The 23,061-nt window shown below is 36.9% G+C and overlaps 1 protein-coding gene across 1 annotated transcript; it reads left to right on the forward strand.

Annotated features, from left to right (window-relative positions):
* The first annotated feature begins 1,485 nt into the window (after positions 1-1,485).
* On the forward strand, positions 1,486-21,793 carry LOC126354638 (eukaryotic translation initiation factor 4 gamma 2). The gene is made up of 17 exons (XM_050004407.1): positions 1,486-1,569; positions 1,676-1,781; positions 3,863-3,973; positions 4,261-4,521; positions 4,613-4,792; positions 4,874-5,035; positions 5,114-5,280; positions 5,365-5,528; positions 5,613-5,759; positions 5,855-5,979; positions 6,058-6,226; positions 11,106-11,258; positions 11,333-11,493; positions 11,805-12,056; positions 12,145-12,331; positions 19,953-20,074; positions 20,378-21,793. The coding sequence occupies exons 4-17, from the start codon at positions 4,300-4,302 to the stop codon at positions 20,441-20,443; spliced, it is 2,277 nt and encodes a 758-aa protein (XP_049860364.1). The 5' UTR covers positions 1,486-1,569; positions 1,676-1,781; positions 3,863-3,973; positions 4,261-4,299; the 3' UTR covers positions 20,444-21,793.
* The last annotated feature ends 1,268 nt before the right edge of the window (positions 21,794-23,061 follow it).

A 23,061-nucleotide genomic window follows, 5' to 3' on the forward strand; every position in this document is an offset into this window, starting at 1 on the left:
AATCAGTTTGAAGAGTAAATGTTTGCCATTTTGAAATTCGCGTAAAATATTACCTTTTCATTGTGTTGTTCGCTATTTCCATATAAATGGAAGCAGTTGCTAGCACAAAATATAAAAATAGTTTGAAAGCTTGCTAGTAAGTGACAAAATGAAGTTTGATCATTTTAACAAAATTTAGGAACTAAATTCTGCTAGTTCATCATGGATCCCAAAGTTTAGCTACATCTTTTTTGTCTGATAAGATAAGCAAACACATTGCAGTTCTCGGAAATTGTCATATGTAGTTTTGACGTGTTGAAACTTAAGGTTACACAGTCCTTGGATTGGAAACGTCAGAGAACAGCTGACCTTCCTTTGAAGGCGAATGCGACCTACATCCGTGTCGTCATATTTGCAAATGGTTTCCATGTTTTAATTCCTGAACCCTTCATTTAGAGACTACACATTCTGGATAACAGTATTCCTCGGGCCTCAGGTATTACGAGTGATGTTATTTCGATTTCAAGCGTATCAAGTTATGACACTGGGTGCTTTATTGAAGAAAACTAAATTTATTTCCTTTGTGTTGAAAATATCGTCCGCGTTACCCCTTCTTTTTGTATACAACGGAACTTCTTGCAAGGTGGGCGTTTTTACCTCTACAAATGTCAAATCACTTGAAGGTAGTTGGTGTAACCCGTAGAATATTATTCTTTCATAGTGGGAATCGCATTGCATGTATGAGCCAAATTAAAATAAACGTTGGATATTGCGATTTAATTAAGAATATGAAGCTCTGGATTTTTAGTTTTGTTGCGCTACGTAGCGTAGTGCTCTTTAATTGACAAATGATGCGTCCCAAGCACGTGTAGTGTGGTGGTGGGGACTACAAGGGTGAACGCACGGACTTTTCCCAGGCTTCCGTTTAAGTGCCTTGCTAGGAAGAAACAACTAGAACATTGCTGACAGTTGTTAAAGACAAGTGTGTAGGAGGTTACTGCAGTGTTAAACGAGCTTTTATAAAGTCTTTAAGTTTATTTGGTGACTTACTGGAACGGACCTCTTAATAAATTTCAACTTTTGTTAAGTGATTTTGCACAGTTCTCTGTTTTAAGGCCATCTTGAATCGTGTGGTGCTAACGTCAGTTTTCGAGAAGGGAGTGTGAGGACATTTTATTTTTAAATCGAAGTTGCACGTACAAAGGACTGTATAAGTGTTTAATTTACCTGGTGAGTTCATGGTTTATCTACTAGGAAAGTGTGCGTAAAAAGGTGAAGATGGCGGACGTCTGACCCGTCATTACTCGCAAGGGTCCCTTGTCCCCGTACAGTAATTTACGCCATTTTAATGACTAATATCTTCTGATTTTCTGGCTTCTGCGAAAGCACCAGTGTCTTAGGGTTTATATAAATATTTTATTATATTTGACCTATAGTTATACTTAGGGTAAATATAAAATTATTTGTTTCAGCACCCCAACCCCATTTCACCCAAGGCTCTTAATTATTTATTGTCCGGGGGGCTAACAAACAAGCAACAACGGACGGCCCTAGAGGACCGGGGGGTGCTTCTCGTGTCTCAGGAGGAAGGTGAGTGTTCTTTTGGCATAAGTAGAGGCCCTTTTTCCGTATCATAAGTGGTGATACCAGTACTGTACAATCTATAGACTAATCATAACATTTGTGCTTGTTTCAGGGACGATTCTCGCACCCACTCCGTAAATCGGCGCTGGATCCCTCCTTCAGCTGTAAGACGAGATGCATTCACCTCAGAAGGCAATGAAGATTTGGTTTTTCGAAAGGTACAGCCTTTCAGTGTCAGCTTTTTATCAGTAGCTATGGTTCCTTAAATGAAGTGTACACATTAACATGTAGTTGTGCTTTTATATTTTTCAGATGTTAGAATGTAAATTCGGTGTTGAAGTAATTAGTAATGGTTATACTTGTAAATTTCACATGGTCGTTTGTAGGTGACCAGTTAACTACTTTTCTTATTAAGATTTTAAAAAAAAAGCCTTAATTTTTTTCTTTGACAGAATAGTCATTGTTACTAGGGTGTAGCTTTTAAGTTTGTTTATAAATAATGTTGCCTATTTTGTATTAGACCCTTTCACTTCTAATTTATTCTGTAGTATTCTATGGTTTTGTGTAATTTTAGTTTTTCTGGCACCTGTAAGTCTGTGCATAAGTCTAATTTTTGTGTGTGTGGTGGTTTTTTTGGGGGGGAGACCTGCTTGATATCATTTGTTAATGAATTATACATATGTTGCTAGTTACAATATTTTTTTTTGTTTTGTATTTATATTAGAATAAGTTACTTGTCTTTTGAAATTGAATTTTTAACAAAATAATTTGTTTTTGGTGTACTCTGGTTTTTGTGTCAGCTAATTTCCTATGTATGCCCATTGGCTTTGTGAGGAAGATTGTTCAAATCACTGTCCAGCCATGCAGATTTAGGTTTTGTGCAATTTCCCTAAATCACTGCAAAAATTTCATTGAAATGGAAGGCCAATGTATTTTCCATAATCAGAGCTTCTGACCTCACTGTAAACAGGACTTATATTCCTCTCCATTGGTTTGTCAAGTTGTAAAGAAGGTAGTGAGTGTAGTGTAGAAGAGTAAGGGCATACTTCAGTGTAAAAGTGGAAGCCACTGAAGGTGCTTGAAATTCTTAGATGAAACACACAAGCACATATATTCTCCATTATTTTAATTTAATATTATTGTTGAAACGTGTTAGTCACACTGGAGCTTCCATTCTGTGCTTTCAAGCAAAGGAGATTTGCACACACTGACATTTCAGCCATGAAAACTGTTGTACATTTTATATGTATGTATTAACAGTGAGCAATTAGCATTATTTTAGGCTCAATAAGAAACTGTAAGTAAAGAATGTTAAGACTTGGAGTAGGAAGCCACTGAGAGAACTATGTAGCGAACTAAAGTGAGAGGCCCAGACTGAAGTGAGTAGGAACATGGGCAAATGTAGGTTCATTAGAGGGACTAAAATAAATTGAAGCCACGAGGATTGTGAGAACAAAGGATATGTTTGAGGGAGAAGGCATCTCACCTATGCAGTAGCATAGGTAGCACCAAACAGGCGCAAGGGACACGCATCTCACCTATGCAGTAGCATAGGTAGCACCAAACAGGCGCAAGGGACACGCATCTCACCTATGCAGTAGCATAGGTAGCACCAAACAGGCGCAAGGGACACCCCTAACCATCCCTTCCGCTGTTTAATTAACCCTAGAACAGCTACACCATATACTTGGGCAGCTCTGTTGAATTTGTTATGAAGTGAGGAACTACTCCATAATTTTTCCAACCCTTCCAAAAAAGTTGTCGCTCTGGCATATATACACAACAGAAGTAATTAGGCGCTGAAGATGGCTATTGCATAATCGAAACTGGTAATCTCATTCAAAAACTTTCCAAAAAGATAGTAATAAAAAAGGTGTAAAGTGTGTGTGTGTGTGTGTGTGTGTGTGTGTGTGTGTGTGTGTGTGTGTGTGTGTGTGTGTGTGTGTGTGTGCTCTCAAGTTTGTCATTTTGCCATATAAAATTCTTTCATAATTACAACCCATATCTGTGTGAAAAGACCAAAGTGCAAGAACTGCCCCGCGCAGCCATTATAGATATTTTATTCCAATCCTGTCAGTATTTTACCCTTGACTGACGAAAGGCCACTTGCGAAAGCACTGTCATTTAAGTTTTGTTGGAACTTCCTTTCATGTTATTGTCTGTCTGGTATATACTAGGTATAGTCCACCACTATAGATTATTTATCCAGAGGCGAAGATTGAAAATAAATTGTTTAAAATTCGAATTGGTCACGGTTCAGCTAATATATGAAACCCATGCTGATGATTTAATTTTTCAGGTGCGGGGGATCCTCAATAAACTTACCCCAGAAAAATTCCAGAAGCTGAGTGATGACCTGCTCCGTACAGACCTCAAATCCCCAAAGATTCTTACAGGAGTTATATTACTGGTATGTTATGTTATTTTGAGTACTGTGCTCTTAAATTCTTAATTGTGAAATTGAATTGATACTAGTAGTAACAGGTACTTATGTAGACAGTTTGCTTTTGTCAATATTTTTGAGCTGTACACATCAGTATCGCTTGACACTCACTTTCCAGTATTGAAAAGTGTTGATTGCATTTGTGTAGTATTGTGTGAAGGATATTTATTCGAATAACACTAAACTTTGCATAGAACTGTGTTCTCCACATAATGCTGTTTGATACTGAAGTTTCTTCATAATTTTTCATGCAGATATTCGAAAAGGCACTCGATGAGCCGAAGTACAGTTCTATGTATGCACTGTTGTGCAAGAAATTGTCAGAGGAAGCACCAAATCTTGAACCACCACCTGGGCCTTGTACATTCCGTCGGCTGCTGCTCAGCAAGTGTCGCGCTGAATTTGAAAACCGATCAAGAGCAACTGAAGAATTTGAAGGGCACAATGGACCGTTGGGGGCTGAAGAAGAGGAAAGGCGGCAGTTCGCAAAACGCAAAATGCTTGGTAACATTAAGGTAGGTTGATTTGACACGATTCAAATCTTAAATGAGAAAGTTTAAGCTTAAATGTTTGATTTTTTTCCCCTTTCTGTTTTCTGTTAAATAGTTCATTGGAGAACTGGGAAAATTGGAAATCCTCGCAGAAAGTATCTTGCATCAGTGTATTCAATCCTTATTACACGAAAAGAGTCGTGGTGGCTCATCGAAAGACCTGGCGGAGGATTTGGAATGCCTCTGTCAGATAATGAAGACTTGCGGGCGCATCTTGGACACTGAAAAGGCCCAGGTAAGGCAAATTCTGAACTTCCATCCAGAACAGGAAGCAGTGGCCGTTTCCCCAAGTATGAATGTATTAATTATTTTGCAGATGCTGATGAATCAATACTTTGAACGAATGGCACTTCATGCAGATAACAAGGATCTGCCAATGAGAATCCGCTTCATGCTTCAAGATGTGATAGAACTCAGACAAAACAACTGGATTCCTCGCAAGGCGGCGAGTGTTGAGGGCCCAATGCCTATACATCAGGTAAAAACATTTCTTGTCCGCTGGTTAAGTCTGTGCTCTTGTTATAGATTTTATGAATACATTTGTCTTATTTTCCAGATAAGGGACGATGATATCAGAGGTGGTCGCCCTGGATATGGTTCTCACATTGGCGTACCAGGAAGCAGAAGCTCAAGTGATATGTTCTCACGCCCTGCAATGTCTTCATTTCCGTTAAGAGGTCCTCCTCCTCTTGGTGGTATTGGGATGTCACACGACAAGTTCCCGTAAGTAGTGCTAATCTTTCACAACATAATTACTATCTGTTCAGAGAAATTTTGTAAATTGTCAGGATGTCACTTGTTTTCTAGGTACTCATCAGGAAATGGATTTACCAGTGGTCTTGGTCGTCCGCAACGTCAGCAGCAGCAAAGTTTCTATTCAGGTGGTGGGAATAACAGACAGGAATTTGGACAGAATCATGGGAAACAAAGCAGAAACATGAACAATTCTCATCAGCAAAATTTTAGTAATGGTTTGTATTTTATGAACTAATATTTCATACTGTTGAAATTCTTTAAGTATACCACCTCATTTTTTTAAATTTTATCTGTATTAGGGGTCAAGGATGTACCACCAAGATTCAAGCGACCTACAATAATTCCGCAGGGACCAGAGAATTTGGATGATGTTTCTTTAAGGCCTCCCTCAAGTTCTATTGTCTACAAGCAGGCAATGGCAAAACCAGCCCTTGGGCTTAATGCTGGTGTGTGATTTAACTTTTAACATTTTGTTCTAATGTGTTTATAATTGCTGTGTAAAGGTCAAAGCTTAATCAATTCTGCTCTTCTAAATTGATAGCACGCCAGACAAGTTTAAGGCCAGATTCTTCTCCTGTATTGAAATCAACTCCTCCCTTACTGAAGGAAAATATCCTCATCAAACCATCTCCACAAGAAGGCAAAAAAAGCAATAAAAAAGACAAGGTAAGTTGTGGATCAAAACTTAAAGAAATTGTTACTCAAATTGGATTGCCAAAGTCTAACTAGATGACAAATTTTCAGGGCCCAAACAAAGAAGAAGTTTTAAAGAAGGTTGAGTCAATTATGAATGATTACCAATCTTCCACAAAATTGGAAGATGCCATAAGTACATATAAGGAACAGAAAGTACCAGAACGTTTTTCACGATATGTCATCCTCAAAATTATGACACACACTTTAGATAAAAATGGTAAGAAGTAAATATATATCTCAACCCACACACATGATTTCTTCCAAATTTTATGCATTCGGTGACACAGATAAGAGCAGAAAACTTATCATTTTGCAAAAGTATGTGACTGATGTGAAGAAAGTTACAATCATGGAAAGTTTGGATATTGTGTGATAATTATGTGCACCTGTCTAAATGTAAATGGCTATAATTTATCTTCTAATCCAGATACAGCATTGAAACTTCTATGACTGAAGAGCTAATAAGTAAAGCTTTACATTGATATGGAAACATAAGGGGTTTGTAAGAATTTTTCACATTCAAGGTCATTGACAACCTTTGATCTTGTCTCGGAACACTCCATCTTCATTTTTAATAGTTCCATTAATCCAATATGCTACTATAAATATGGTAGATAATAAAGATAGCACACCAAAGGTGTCATGCCTAAAAATTTGTAAAGTTGCTGTAACTGGCTATGTGGCTTTTTTCTCCAAAACAGCAAACAATAGCAATCACTATTCTGAGAAATTGGTGAACATTTCTTGCTGTTAACAGCCAGATAATTTTATTCCAGGTAGTTATCATTCACATGTTCATGGTGTCTTGTTTAGCCATTGTTGTGTACAAGTGCTGTTGAGTAGTATTAAGTATTAGTTTGTAAAAATGAATTCCATGTCATAAATGTAGTGTTGCAGTTAATTTAAAGAAAGGCATTCAAGGATACAGAATAGTTTAAGGTATTTTCAGGAGTGGATTGTAGACAAGTGTCCTAATGTATTGCTAGGTAGAAAAATTTGCAGCCAATGTAGAAAGGTAAAATCACAGAACCTGTCAATGGCTACAGGTGTTGCTTCAGCTGAGCTAAGTACTTCCAGAAAAGTAGTTAAATGAAAAGGAAATTGTACAGGTCCTGACACTGTATTCTTTGAATTCTAGATCATAAAAATGCTGTACAGCATTTGTTACATGCAATAGTGCACTTCCAGTACGTTTTAAGTGTCCCCCTATTGTCAGAGTTCGACATGGCTGTCAGGTTGGTATTGATCAACGGACAAAAAATAAACTATAATGAACTCCTTTGATGAAATTACACATAATGGTTGGTTAACTAAAAGCTGGGTAGTTATAGAAACTATAACTAAATGAACAGACAATTTCATTGATGTGTTCGCATAGTTCTTACCACACTAATTATCATGTTGCGGCAGTGAAAGGTCTTTAAAATCACTAAAGAATACAAAGTAAATGAATATCTTGTCATTTGTAATTTGGCAGAGAATTACTCCAACACTGTTCAGAATGAAGTACACGGATTTCACTGGAATATTTCACAGGTTACAATTTGTCTTCTAGTAGATTACTTCAGATATGCAAATGCTAGTAAGACACCATATAATATGTGGAAATATCTGATTGCCTTAAGCATAATACTCTATGTATGCGTATGGGTTCTTTCCAGCACAGTTTCATCGGTTGGTCACTTACATTTATTACTTTCTAGTGGCTCTGCTGCCTAATAAAAAATAGAAAGAATTTCATGAACCTGTCCTATCCTAAGAAAGATGATGTAAAAGCAGAATAGCACGTTTTTGCGACAGCCACATGGTAAAGCACCTTATGGTGGGTTTCAGAGACTGTAAAGAGAGTAGCAACCCATGCCAGCCTCATGCTAGTTCCTCACAAACCATATTTTTGACACCAAAGCAGCTTTTGTGCAAAGTAAATCTTCCTTAATGAGCCTTTCGCTACACATTGGTTTCCCATCACTATAAAGACATTACCAAGCTGAAACACCATTTCAAGAATATAACGAAGATTGTAGGTATCCATAAGCTTCATTGTGTAGCACCTTGTTAACTAGTGAAAAGAAATACTGCTTCTTTAGTGAGCAGAGAAGAGTGAGTCATTACTCATAGCTATGGGGAGTGAAATGCTGTTAAGTAACATACGTGAATTTGTTGCCTGCCTATATAATGGGTGATGCATATCTCACAGACTTACTGAAGTACACATCAGGTTCTTGCCGCCATATGGATCACCACCACTTTGGAGTTTTCTGCCAAACCAGTCACTTGTATTACCAGAAGATATGACATTCCCAACAAGACTGCATCCAGTGACACCAATTGGAAGGGCACACTTTCCCTGAATCATATCTACGATCTAATTGGAGACTTGTGAAAGGAGATTTAACCACTTTTTCATTGTTCCTAATACCACTATAGTAATATAGACTGTATTTTTACTACAGTACTTGCATAATTTTTAATAATGTGTGTTTCATATTTGTGCACTACTTTGTGCATTTTGGTTGTGTACTGATGCCATGAAAATAATTTTTGAGCCTAATTGCTTTGGGAGGATCATCTTGATTTTCACCATATATATAGTAGAATATTGGAGCACTGTAGTAATTTCTAAAAATAAAAAACAGTGATCTTGAATGTGAAGACTTAGAAACCTGCCATGTTGCCTATCGGTGTAAAGATTAGCGGGTAAATTTGTTTCCAAACTCTGCAGACATAAAACTTCACAATTGTCATATACCTCTGAAAACTGGTAGTTTCCTATCTCTCTTGTGGGTGTACCTAATTTAAAAGAAACCTGAGATGGTCTTTTGTGTCAAATTAAGGAATTGCCCAGTTAGTATTCTTAAATTTGTTTGTACTAGTGTGTTTTGTAGGTGCCTGTGGAACAGTTCCATGATACTGACAGCTTTGTGTATAGTAATACACTCTTAATCCAAAAAAACATATACTTAAAGGAATTATGCAGATAGGCCATAAATCATATGATGTTATGTATGTGCAAAGACAAACAAATGATTACAATTTCAAAAATTTTTGATTTATTCAAGACAAAGAGCTTCACAAATTCAGCATGTCAGTAATGCATTCGTCCACTTCTGGCCCTTATGCAAACAGTTATTTTGCTTGGCATTGTTTGTTAGTCTTTTTGGATGTTCCAAATTCTGTCCAATTGGTGTGTGTGTCAAAATCATGATCTTGTTGTAGGGTCCTGCCAGTACGGCTCAAAATGTCATGAATTGGGGAGTGATCTGTCAACCTTGCTGGCCAACATAGGGTTTCACAAATAGTAGAAACTCTTGCTGTGTGCAGACGGTCATTATGTTGAAGTGTAAGCCCAAGAGGGCTTGCCATTTAGGTCCACAAAATGGTGTGAAGAATATGGTCTACATATTAGCATGCTGTAAGGATGCCATGGATGACAAGAAAAGTGGCACACACGACTCCTGGATGTCGGGCAGTGTGGTGGGCAAAAGTCAAGTTGGTATCCCACTGCTGTCTCTGGTGTCTCCAGATATGTCCTCACTGATCATTGGAGCTTCATTCCAAACGGGACTAGGCACTGAAGACAATTCTATTCCATTAAAGGAGATTCCAGGTTGAAGATGTGCTTGTAGATCCCATGCACAGCTGTTGGGTACCAACCTGTCTCCTGTATGGCCTGTCAATGCAAGAGTGATTGGGGAGCCATTTCATTTCATAGTGGTTCCACTTTGGTTGTTGTCTGAAGCACGCCAGTATGTTTACGGTATTCTTCTGTGTGTAGTGGTATGTCAATGATATTCTACATCCTCTGTTACCTTGTATGGCATGTCATATTGTGCTTGCATGTCAGAAAGATAATGTACATATCAAGAATTTCTACTGCTTATGTTTGTGCCTGCCAAACCCAATGTTGCCTAACAAGATTGCCACATCTCTCCCCAACTGAGAAATGTGTGGACAATTATGGCACCCAACTGAGAAATGTTTGGACAATTATGGCACCCTACAACCGGCTGAGAATCCTAAGTCAGACAGAATTTGGCACAATGTCCCTCAAGAGGATATCCAATAACTCTTATTAATCTATGTGAAACTGAATGACTGCTTGGATTGGCACGAGAGGTGGACCAATGCATTATTGTGTCTTAGTATATATTTCTAGTAATTTAATAGTATTGTTCTAATTGTATACCTTACTTGTGCTATAACACAGGACATGCTTCATTTTAGTTGTTTGTGCTGCTGTGTTAAGTGTACTGCATCTATTCGTACTTGCTTTATTTGAATGTCCCAAAATCATAAGTGTCACCTTTCTTCAGGCATCTGTGTTTATATGAGGAAACTGGACATCCGTAGTTTGAGTATATATAGACTAATCGTGATTTGAAACATAGTATAAATTTAAAACTTTTTTGTAGACAGTGTTCAGGCGCAAATGCATTCAAGATTTTAGTAGTGTGGCAGACTGTAGTTTGAACACTGAAATATTAAACAAGCAAGTAAGAACTAACCAGATGAACAAATGACACTAAAAATGAGTTTGTTACCTTGAGCTTATGGTGTCTAATGTGCTACTGCAGAGAAGAAAATTGTTCTATATTTGTGTAGAAATGTATTTGTTACTAGGATTTTGTTTAATGTCCACCTAACGGTTTTAGTTCTGTAAGTGTGAATAAATGTAATGGCAAACACTAACAGGGCTAGAGTGTATATTCAGTACCAGGCTCTTCTGTAGGGTACTGCTGATGTAACCAGTTGGGTGATAAGGTACCCAGTGAGAAACATACCTCATCTTGGTTGTCACACGTGTGGCTCTTGTTTTCCGAATGCATTGTGATTCCAAGGTGGTGGTTAATGTGGGACCTAAACTCTGCTTATGCTATCTAACTTGTTTACAAAGGAAAGAAAATCACGAATGAGCAGTGTCAGATTTGTGATTTGTCCTGTTCATTTGACATTGCTCGTTCTACAAACAGTTACCAACTGCAGCTTGCAGCAAATGAGCCAGGTCACCTGTAAGTGCTCTTTTAGCCACTTACAGCATACAAAAAGTTAATTGCAATATAGGTAAGTCCTTAGTACTCATTTCATTTCTGTTCTAGATTCAGATAGGGAACTGGCATCAAATTTAATTATGGCCATGAAGAAAGAGTCTCTCATCACCTCAAATAACTTTATGGACGCATTCCGTGATCTGGTTGTAATAATGGCTGAAAAAGAGCAAGAGATACCACGTATATATTCATATGTGGCAGGTAAGAGAAATTTTATCAGATTGCTGGTAATAGTTTATGGTTTCACTGTAGTCATAAAATTCTTAAATTTTTAGGATTTGCTGCAAGTGCTGTGTCTGAAGGACTGCTGACATTAGCAGAGATTTCTGAAGTAACTGAAAATGGTGCACATTACCCTTTGTTCTTGCTTATACTGCAACAACTTCTCAAGACTCAAGATAAATCAAAATTAACTCAGCTATTTAATGAAAGCAAGGTAACTGAGTTTTATCAAATTCAGTAGTTACTCTAAATTTTGTAATGATTGGGTAGCCTTTTACTTTATATTCTTTCACTCATTAAATATAGTCACTTTATAAGGAAAACACTTATCTGTCTAAAAGTCAGCATCCCAATTATAACTATAAATAAAAATAATGCTGCCAAATAAGAAAGGTGAAAAACATTCTTTTTTTAAAAAGAAATATTAAATAACCTATTAAAGACATCATTTATCTCAATATCAGACATTCTTAAGCTCACTGTGCTTGTGTGTTCCCTCCTCATGAATGTTTCACTGGATTTCAGGTGAATCTCCTCAACATGCTTCCCGAAGTGGATCGCACAAAAGAACGCTTAGCAGATATTCTGGAAGGTCGTGGACTTAGTTTCTTATTTCCCTTACTACGTATTCAGTCTGAACTGTGGAAACAGCTTCAGACAGATCCAAATCCAGGACAGTTTTACAAGTGGATCAAAGAAAATCTTGATCCTTCACACCACACAGATCCTGGATTTATAAATGCTCTCATGACTGTTTTACTGAAATATATCACACAGGTATGAGTCGTCGTTTCATTTAGTTGAGTTACATCGTTAATACCTGCAGTGTTTTTGTTAAAGTAATAAGATTATTGTTTGTTTGTAGGAGTCAACACTCTCAGAAGGATGTGATCCCAACACCCCACCAGATAAAACTCTAATTGAGAAGGAGAAGACTTTGTTGGAGAAGTACAAAGCTGTATTGCAAGCATTCCTGCATGAGCATGTAGACCTTCAAGTAACAGCAGTTTACTCCTTACAAGTATTCTGCTATTCACAACAATTTCCAAAAGGTTAGTTTAATTTGATTGCATTTGATGTGCTTGTGTGCAGTATCAAGATTAGTGTTTGGGAAAGGGGGTGAGTGTCATCAGTTCGGTGTTTGAGAGACAGGCTGTATGAAACTTGGCCAGGAAATGCGAAAGAGTATTTCTCATAGCAGAGTGGAAGAGATTATTGCGTGCGCATATGTATAAATACATTGAAGATATAATGCAATCTGTAACCATGCCGTTGGCAGAAGTCTTGAAGACACATATGACAGTAACATTTATTGCATTGAAGGTATTTCTGTGCCATTGTGTACAGGAAGTAGGACTAACTCTCTAACACACATCAGAAACAAAGCAATTAGTGAATACCTTATTGTGAGTGCTGTTAACACAATTTTATGCAGTTATTAATGCTTTGTGACTCTTAAACATCCCCCTTAAACCAACCAATCCCAAACACCAAAATCTTTTCCTGAGGAAAAGAAACACTTCATATGTTTTGCGTTACAAATATTACATACAACACTTTGAGTGAGAACAGTACTTCAGTGTTAACACACTTATCAGACATGGTTATATAGTGAAGTCACTGACTAAAATGAACAGTTAAGAGATATTGCACTAAATCTGTTTATTGAAGAGTTTTTTTTCTCCCCATTAAAGTCTCCTGCCACCAGTGGTGTACAGCTGTTGTTCCCATCAGATATGCAATGATTGAAAGAACACAATTCACAGCTACAGTTTACTTCGTATACAGTGCTACCACTTTGTACTTCTGTCAGTTTCACACAGTGATTTCAATACCCATCTCGTATGGGTATTGCGATCCTAAAAGTTGTGAGCATGAAATTACAGCTCTGTGCCATCCTTATGTTGATGTTGTCCATTTTGTGGTAATTGGAGAAAAACAAGATTTTTTTTTTTTTTTGTAAAATCTTTCCATGATAAAGCAGAAAGTACTGTCTCATAAATCCTGAACAGGAAATCTTCCCTGTCCATAACTTTTTCGCCTGTGGAATCTAAAGGTGTCCCAACTAGCTGTGTTGAACAGTTCCACACACCTACACTTTGTTACTAAAGGTACTCCATGATAGGTAATTAAGTGAAACAATTATCTAAAAATGCATTGTAATTCAATCTATAGGGACTTTGTCGTAGTTTTGACAATTCTAGTGCCTAACTTTTTATAGTATTTCCCACATTTCCATAAGATATTTCAAATTGAGAGATGTAGCAATTTTCATCTGCATGCACCCATATTATATAACTCCTTTTTATTGGCTTGTGAGGTAAGTATTGCTTCAAACGCAATGTCGCTGTCTTATCATTTCATCCTCACTCACTTTCTTTGTTGGTTTATAAGATGGTGAAGAATGATGTAGAGAAAACATAAGAGTGTATCTTATTTAATTAAACATAGCCATTCATTCTCTCTCTCTCTCTCTCTCTCTCTCTCTCTCTCTCTCTCTCTCTCTCTCTCTCTCTCTCTCTCTCTCTCTCTTTAGATCTTGGTTTCCCAGCAACCAAGAAAACTGTATTTTGTGAGCATGTTGAAGAAATGCATCTTGCGTTGCTGGATCAGGAGACCAGAGGGAGAAGGTGGAACACAATGCAACACAATTTTTTTTAATTTTAAAAAAATATTGTGGTGAAAATGCTGTCTATTCAATATGTCTGTTTTCCTTTAAAGCTCACAACTCATTATGTTTTAGTGTGTGTGTGTGTGTCAGAATTTAGAATCTTTGAAAATAATTTCAATTTCTTTTCAAAAGTGCTAAAGATCAGACCTTTTAATTTGACATCTAATTAGGACATCATTGGTGTCTGATTTTCCCCAAGCAAACAGAACAGCTTGCCGGTTTTCTTCTTTGTCCTCGGTTTTCTTCTTTGTCCTCCTCGGTTTTCTTCTTTGTCCTCCTCGGTTTTCTTCTTTGTCCTCCTCGGTTTTCTTCTTTGTCCTCCTCGGTTTTCTTCTTTGTCCTCCTCGGTTTTCTTCTTTGTCCTCCTCGGTTTTCTTCTTTGTCCTCCTCGGTTTTCTTCTTTGTCCTCCTCGGTTTTCTTCTTTGTCCTCCTCGGTTTTCTTCTTTGTCCTCCTCGGTTTTCTTCTTTGTCCTCCTCGGTTTTCTTCTTTGTCCTCCTCGGTTTTCTTCTTTGTCCTCCTCGGTTTTCTTCTTTGTCCTCCTCGGTTTTCTTCTTTGTCCTCCTCGGTTTTCTTCTTTGTCCTCCTCGGTTTTCTTCTTTGTCCTCCTCGGTTTTCTTCTTTGTCCTCCTCGGTTTTCTTCTTTGTCCTCCTCGGTTTTCTTCTTTGTCCTCCTCGGTTTTCTTCTTTGTCCTCCTCGGTTTTCTTCTTTGTCCTCCTCGGTTTTCTTCTTTGTCCTCCTCGGTTTTCTTCTTTGTCCTCCTCGGTTTTCTTCTTTGTCCTCCTCGGTTTTCTTCTTTGTCCTCCTCGGTTTTCTTCTTTGTCCTCCTCGGTTTTCTTCTTTGTCCTCCTCGGTTTTCTTCTTTGTCCTCCTCGGTTTTCTTCTTTGTCCTCCTCGGTTTTCTTCTTTGTCCTCCTCGGTTTTCTTCTTTGTCCTCCTCGGTTTTCTTCTTTGTCCTCCTCGGTTTTCTTGTTTGTCCTCCTCGGTTTTCTTGTTTGTCCTCCTCGGTTTTCTTGTTTGTCCTCCTCGGTTTTCTTCTTACCTTTGATGTGTTCACTGTCTGGGTAACCTAAAGGGTTACACATTTTATGTTAAACTATTCCAGGTCACTAAGATTCTTTCAAATATACTGCCGAAACCTCTTTAACATGGATATTTGTTATGTGTCTGTTTTTAATTCATACTGTTTCTATTTTTTCTGCTGATCATTCTTTCATCAGCTTTAGGGAAATCTCTCTACATATTGGGGCCCTATTCTATATAGTTCATACCGATTGGTGCAATAGGTGTCTCCACAGTGACATCGCTTTTAGTCCTTTATCCGAATTTCCTATTCAGTAAGCTTCTGAGACCTGTTGCAGAATGAAGTAGTTTTGGATTTCAGTTTGGCCCTGTTGTTCAGTTATCTGTGGTTTATTTACACCTACAATTTGTTCTTTTAAACATATTGAGTGGTTTTAGCTTTGGATTTAGTGATTGTGTTACTAAAGAATCACCTCAGGACATGTTCAGTTGGAAAGTGAGTTCATAATAGACTACTTCCCTTTGTTCGAAACGAGTGTTAGCTGAAAGTACTAGTGACTTCTACTCTTGTCCACAGTTGTTTTTCTTATTAAGTGTCGAAATGCATTTAAAACTTTTAAGTACCAATACAAAGGACTTGTCAAGCCGGATAGAGGAAACATTCCAAAATTTCATGCATTTACTACTTATGCGTGCATCAATTTTCAACGAAGTCAGTGTCCCTCAACTGCAATTACATTAAAGCTCAGCTAGCACGTGAGCTGTAGTAGCGAAGTCAATAAGGCGACGAACTGCTGTTGCAAAGGACGTTGGTTCATATACAGCCAAATACATTTTTTCCCCCTCATTCTGTTTGCAACCCACTGGTTGCAATGATCGTCAAAGTTAAGCATTTTTCTGAAATATTCATGTAATTTACATTTAAGAGTTTGCTTTCTCAGCAATGAGTATCTTCGATTTCGTGACCTCGTATATTCAAGAAATGAAGGATGAAATTAATTGTGCATGAAACAACTGACAGGGACATTTATACTTCTTGTCACAAATAATTCAACATTTTTTTCGAAATATGTAGCGATTTCCAAGAGTGTGGTCAGGAATCTAAGAGCACAACGTAAATTACTGCGAATGAAAGTAGCAGTAATCATCTTTATACTCTAGTGTGTCACAGGTATATATCTGTGATCAAATCGTTAACGGTAGACAAATGGAAGGTTCTCACCACAATTTCGGACTATACCACCATATATGAAACATTTTGATTCATCAGATGCATGTTATAAACTACAATGAACTCACCGCATGCTCTTGAAAATACATTTTTTTTTAAATTTTGCTTTTAAGAACCAAATCGTGGAGGTAGCATATAGGGAAGTAGGCAACTTCATCATTTGGATCTCTAGGAGCGAGCTATAACCACATTCTATGCATCTTCTTATTCTTTGACTCTCTTAAACAATTTTTCGGATTTATGGAGATGTTCCATCTATGCAACTAATTGAAAACAGTTTATTCCCTAAGCGTTTAGCTTCTTTTATTTGTGACGCATTATCATGAATAAAGTAAGTGAAATGCGTATGGCAATAAACAAACTGCCTGCAGTTAGTTTCATAGATGGAACATACCTCCGTGAAGTTTGAAGCAACTTAGGAACAACAGAAAACAGAAAAAATGACAAGTAGGTGTATTTATACAATGTGGTACTACACTCCATTCCTAATTCATATTCCGGAACCTGAAATCCAAAACAAGACGTCGATGTGAATGAGAATAAAATGACATAATGTGACATTTACGACAGTTTCCAGATCACTGCCAATATTCTGTTATCATGCATTCATGGAAGCACATGGTTAGTGAAATTCGAAAAGTATTACATACTCTAACCACACTTTTTTGGGTGGAAAATGGCATGCTTGTGTCTGCTGCTAGCCGCTTAGTTCATGGCGCTGTAGTGCACCTGTAACTGACAACAAGCATTTCAGTTCTCTAGGACTGTTCGGCATCACTTTTGAATTGCTTACTAAATAATGTTTGGGCTCTGTTTCGAAAAGACCATTTGGTGCAGTCACGTGCCAAACCACTCGGCAAAATGGCGGAAAGATACAGAATAGGGCCTATGGTGATGTTAGAAGGCTCTGCTTATGGCTTACTTTGACCCTCAGTGGCTTCTAGAGCAGTGATTGTACTGTGAGCTTCATCTGTCACAGGACCTGTAATTAAACTTTAATTTCACAAGACTTCTCAGCAGTGTCACACAGAATTACAATGAATAGGAAAAACTTTTCGTTGATTGTTTGACAAAATGCTCCATTACATGTGGGAACCATTTCGTATTCTGCAGCCTGTTGAAGCTGCAAATTCTAATGTGCCATCTGTATGCATGTGATCCTTGAAAATGACTAGGGAATGTCATTGCTGGAGGAAGAAAGGTACCAGAAGCATCTCTTATGCATACTGTGGTTACAGGTGTAAGATTTTTCCCACTGGTAACCTTGTGCAACTGTTTAATTCCTTTCACAACAAAACTTTTCTTGGAGTCTGTTCTGTTGAGGTACCAATTTCATCCAGATTGAATATTTTTACTCTTGTCACTAAAAGCTGAATTACAATTCAAAATACTCTTCTGATTACTAAAGAATATTCCAACATTTGTTTCATTGAATGCGGTAATCCTTGATGAACTGGAACTTCTACAGTGTTGGGTCGTAGTGTGTTTGAATATGTTTCATCAAGTAGCATACCAATGAATGTTCTTGTTAATCAGGGATGATTTCATGACAAACATGTTTTTCCTCTCTCCTTACTCTTAGCATACCTGGAATGTATTGAAACATAAATTGTGTAATACTGATATGCTATTTTTTGTAACGTGCTGCCTTTGGTAAAACTCATGCTCAAATTACTTTTTGCCTGGAAAGTGTTAGGTAATTGACATCAGCTGCTGCTGCAGAAAGCACCAATTTGGCAGAAGCTCTCCTATCATCCCCAGTAAAGAGAACAATATCGGTTTTTTCTGCTCTTTGAGGAATCGCTGACAGTCTGTAACTGAATGTCCCTATGTAAGACAGTTTATATTGTGTTCTGTGTCTTTACATATCATTATAGAGGCAAATAACTTATCTTTTTGTAGTATGTAATGTAATGGGGTATACAGTAACAGTGTTACAAAACTATATATAGTTTTGTAAGCTTTGAAAAAACTGAAACATCACACTCTTCAAAATGCAGAATGATACGAAATAATGACTGTGAATATTACTCTGAATTACAGCCTTTTCTTGTTACAAACAAGAAGAAAATTATAAACAATAGGATGTTATATAATGGTAAAAATTTACTTATCCTCCCTCAATACTTTTTTTTTTCCCCACCACTACACACCACAGCTGAATTCTACTTGCTTGCAAAGTACACTTGCTCTAAGTGGTGACAAAAAAATGATTGTAAAGAGGTCAAACAAAAGGCTGCCAACATAACTTAAAACACAAATCCACATGTTACACTGTGCCCTGTGTTAAGACTACCTGACGTTCCCCTAATCCTTGAGATCTCTCTATGCCCATTAGTAGATTTATTGCAAGAAATCTACATATTTAATCTTAATGCATGTGCACAACATTTGTTGATCCATCCATATTTTTAGTTGCTTATAGATTTGTTTCGTATGCTATCACCTGTAAAATCTCTGGAGGAAACAAGTGTACAGAAAATATCTATTAAGCTGTCTCTTTCAGTGTAGGTCCTGTATCATGATGAAACTTTGAGCTTTTGTAGATAAATACTCTCCTACACCTGCATTATCAGCTTTTATGTTCCCAGTTCATTTTGTTCTCTCTGTTACACAGCTGTATAGCTTCATCTTTGAAAATACATTAATTTAGAAATGAAGAATTTTGTATTTCATTGTCGAAACACACTACTTGATACTCAGTATCACTTGATATTCCATACAGTGTTTCCATTAGCATTTTGGCTTGTTATTCGCTTGCTTTTGCTGTTTAATTCACTTGCTTTGAATTTTCTTCTTGAAAACATGATGAAACACTCCAAACCGAAAACTGCAGTTGTCACTAAACTGTCACTGTGGTTGTGTGGTGATATCACTAAATTTTCTGTTACATCCCATGTACGCAAGAAGTGGGATCACTAAAATATTGGTCTACTTCATAATTAACGTTGGTAATGTCAGACCTACACCAACTTGAAAGATAATATAGCTCATGATGTTGAACTGTGGCTAATGTGTGACCACTCTGTGCAGCTAATTGCTTTTGTTGCCTTCACATTCCAATTTGATGTCCAAGCTAGCAGTGAGTAGAGTTTCCGGACAGAGGGTAGCACAGTGCAACAACATGGTGGTTTTATAGTGCTGCTAAGTTGCTCTCAAAATGTTGGAGGTACACTATGAAACCATGTTGCATAAAGGGTTAAAGAGTTGCATGCAATTCTTCAGCACAGCCAGCTGTGGGTGAAGGTGTTGTGTAATGTTAGGATTTTTGCCTATATCATACTGATGGCGGTTTTTTAATCTCCTCTACCATTTTCCCAAATTATTGTTTCAGATAGTGTATAACGGTAATACAGATAATGACCTGTGAAACTGTAGTTTCTTCCTTCTTTTTTTTTAAGGGGTTTTGTGATGAGTTAGGATGAGGCCGAGCAGGTTAACTTTCTTGCATATGCAATAATGCACTAACTGTAGCTCCATTGGTTTAATCGCTGTTTCTTTATAGTAGTTTTAACTCTAAATTTCATCTGCTTCAGTTTTGTCATTTTATGAACAAAGAAGCATTTCTATGTAATCCCTGTTGAATGGAGACCAGTTCAGCCAACAGGAGCTAGTAATTTATACTTAATAGTATCACAACATTTTAGATTTTCAGTGTTGGTAATGATTGGTGTGATGTGATTGCATGCCAAATTGGTAAACATTACATCTGATGTGTATAGGGAGGTCATTCTAATTTATCTTACAGGTATGCTTCTGCGTTGGTTTGTGAATCTGTACAATCTGGAAGTGGTTGAGGAAGAAGCTTTCTTGAAATGGAAAGAAGATATCACTGATGCGTATCCAGGGAAGGGTCAAGCTTTGTTCCAGGTATGACCCACTGAATTTTTTTTCTGCATTAGATTTTTGTGTCCATAAAGTGTTGATGTATTTTTATGTTTAATGACAATTTCCAAATTCAGAATATCAGTAAAATAATGTATAGCAAAAAAATTATACATACCAAGTAGAGACAGTGTGGCATTAAAGATTAGCCACAGTATTTTAAGTACATGTATGTGAAGGACTTTCTGAATTTCTGTGCATAGAAGAAATGCTTAATTACTGTCTTCCCAACAAGCAGCAACTTGTATGCAGCAAGTATCTTGTTCTCATGTGAATATTGGTTTGCAGGTAAATACTTGGCTGATGTGGCTTGCGGAAGCAGAGTCTGAAGAAGAAGATGAGGGAGACAATTGACAATGGGTTGTAAAAATTATAGCTCCAGTATTAGCCAATTGATGCATGTAAAGTTCGTGAACTCATCTGGCTGGGCTTAAATGAAAGTATTGTGTAACAGTTGCAATATGCTTGATAATCAGATGCATGCATTTAAATGAAAAGAAAGTTAGTAAAGATTAATAAATATTACAGTAATTTGAAGTTGTAATTTTTATTCAGATTGTTTATTTGTGGCTCTTGACAATGCATAGGATACTGTAAAAGGTTTGCATGCAGATGTATAGGTGGAACGGTGTTTCATCTGTCATTGGAAGAAAATGGTGATGTTAAATCACTGACAGATTAGTATATACTGTGAGAGCTGATTGTAAAAGTGGATTTCAATTTTATACTAGTATACTGTTTAAACACAAATAACCTGTTAACTAATTTTAAATGCATTTCTCTCAGGATTTGTTAACAGGCAAACCATAGTTAATATTGTATTTAACAATGTCACTCAGTTTTTGCTGTTTCCTCGTGAATTGTTCTCATTTTGTACGTTCCTTTTTAAACATTTTTTAATTTTTAGCATCTATTGTAATCATGTATTTGTAACTTAGTGTGCCTTGAACAATTGCCAATTTATTCATGAAAGCTTACTATACATCCTTATTAAATGAGATTGTGGACACATCCACAGGCCCGTAGGTATGCATATTTATTATAATACAAATTGTAGCTCCCATGATACTTGGTTGTAATACTTGTGTGTGTCCAATTAATTTGCTTGAATTTCATATTTATTCTAAATGATCTGTTATCAATCGCATGTGGGATTATGTAGTTGTTGCATATTATGTTCTAGTAAGTCTTAGCCACACAGGATCAGATAAATGGCACTGTTAATTTTTAAAAAGAAATCACCTTTAGCACAATAGCATGGTTGCAGTTTGACTGTGATCAGTGTGTGGCTTTGTGACTTGGTGTAAACTGAAATAAATTCCTTATTTGTAATTTATTGATTTTTAATAACAGGTTTTTCATTCTGTGTGTTTTTATGTCAGTTGTTTTTTACTGCGAGTGCAAATTTTATTCTATCATGCCCAGTTCCTACTCAGAATCACAGCCATATGAATTAAAAACATTTAATTTTATGAATTTGAAATTTTAATGCCAATTGATAATTTTTGGCTGTCCACAATATGGAACAACAATTGTGCACTGTAAAATTGGTCATACAAATGTATTTGTCACATTTTTGTGCTCTCTGTACTGGTTGAAAATGTCATTTCCTCCAGTTTCATTTATTCTTTGAAAGACATTCCTAGGCAATCAAAACAAAATTCAAATTGCTATGAAGAATTAAAATACCACATTTCATACTAATATGTGTACTTTTATTTCATGTTTGACCCTATTCCTTCAGAAATGATGTAATGAGTCTTGGACACTGCAGCGATTATTTGCACTCGGATCACTTAAGAGTGCTGCGATTTTACTGATACCAGGAAATTTGTCATTGAAAATAATCAGTCTAATGTAAGGTACAGTGCGTTGCTCCTTGTGCCTGCAGATGGAATAGTATTTCCAAAATGAATTACCGTATTTACTTGAATCTAAACTGCAATTTTTTTTCCGGTTTTTGTAATCCAAAAAACCGCCTGCGGCTTAGAGTGCAAAGTAAGCGGAAGTTCTGAAAAGTGTTGGTAGGTGCCGCCACAACTAACTTCTGCTGTCGAATATATTTAGCGCTACACAGGCTTGCTTTGCAAGCACAAAGATAAATACTTGCGCCAACACTTCTGCGTCAGTAAATAAATTAAACATAAGGTGGAAGACGGGATTTTTCCTCCGCCTCTAGTTTCGACCACTGCATTTTCATTTTCATACACTATCCAACGAAGTAAATACAAATTCCGTATTGTTCATCTTCGAATGTAGCAGCATTTCAGTGTATTCGAAAAATCTGACCGGCAAGACTGTTCGGGGTTTTTGTCAATATGGCCAACTCTACGTTCTGAATTTTTTCCTACCTGTGAGAAGTGATGGTTGCCAATAGAAACTTTTATGTATTGTGAATCACATGCAGTATTCTCTTCACCATAAGAATAATATGAATATAAACATTTTTCCATGTGTTCTTTCATATTTGCTGCTATCTCATTTAAATCCTGTCTTCCTAGTAAACTACACAACAACAAACGCGGAAGAATACACATATTGTGTCGTTTATATTCGTATTATTCTTATGCCTAATAGTGATAGAAATGAAGCACGGCAGTTGACTAGATTTTTAAATCTAAGCTGACTAATTTCTGTGCGGAATATAATGTACTAAAGAAGCGTCTGCAAAGATTTTCAAACTGAGAAAAATTTTCACTAAACTCTCGTTCAGAACATCTGTCATACACAGTCTATTATTTGGTTCTTGTTGATCATTATCAAAGAAAGCAGCAGTGTAAATAACAACAAATAGCAGTCTCTTGCCGCGAGCAGCGACATGTCGAAAATACTCATTATCAGAATGCAACAAACAATGCATGACACAGTACAGTAATGCATTTTCAGCTTAGTGATGTAAACACCTATAACAAAGAGAACAGCACTTATGAGATCAAAGAAAAATAAGCAATTCAAACCTGACAAAGCACGTG

Source organism: Schistocerca gregaria, chromosome 3 (genome assembly GCF_023897955.1).
Source record: "Schistocerca gregaria isolate iqSchGreg1 chromosome 3, iqSchGreg1.2, whole genome shotgun sequence".
Classification (NCBI taxonomy): Eukaryota; Metazoa; Arthropoda; class Insecta; order Orthoptera; family Acrididae; genus Schistocerca; species Schistocerca gregaria.

What these genes read in the sequence shown, in the direction of transcription:
- LOC126354638 (XM_050004407.1), top strand. Translation starts at nt 4,300, where the DNA reads ATGTATGCACTGTTGTGCAAGAAATTGTCAGAGGAAGCACCAAATCTT. An exon ending in AAAGCAATAAAAAAGACAAG is followed by an intron (nt 5,980 to 6,057) that starts GTAAGTTGTGGA and finishes ACAAATTTTCAG; the next exon opens with GGCCCAAACAAAGAAGAAGT. An exon ending in TTCACAACAATTTCCAAAAG is followed by an intron (nt 12,332 to 19,952) that starts GTTAGTTTAATT and finishes TTTATCTTACAG; the next exon opens with GTATGCTTCTGCGTTGGTTT.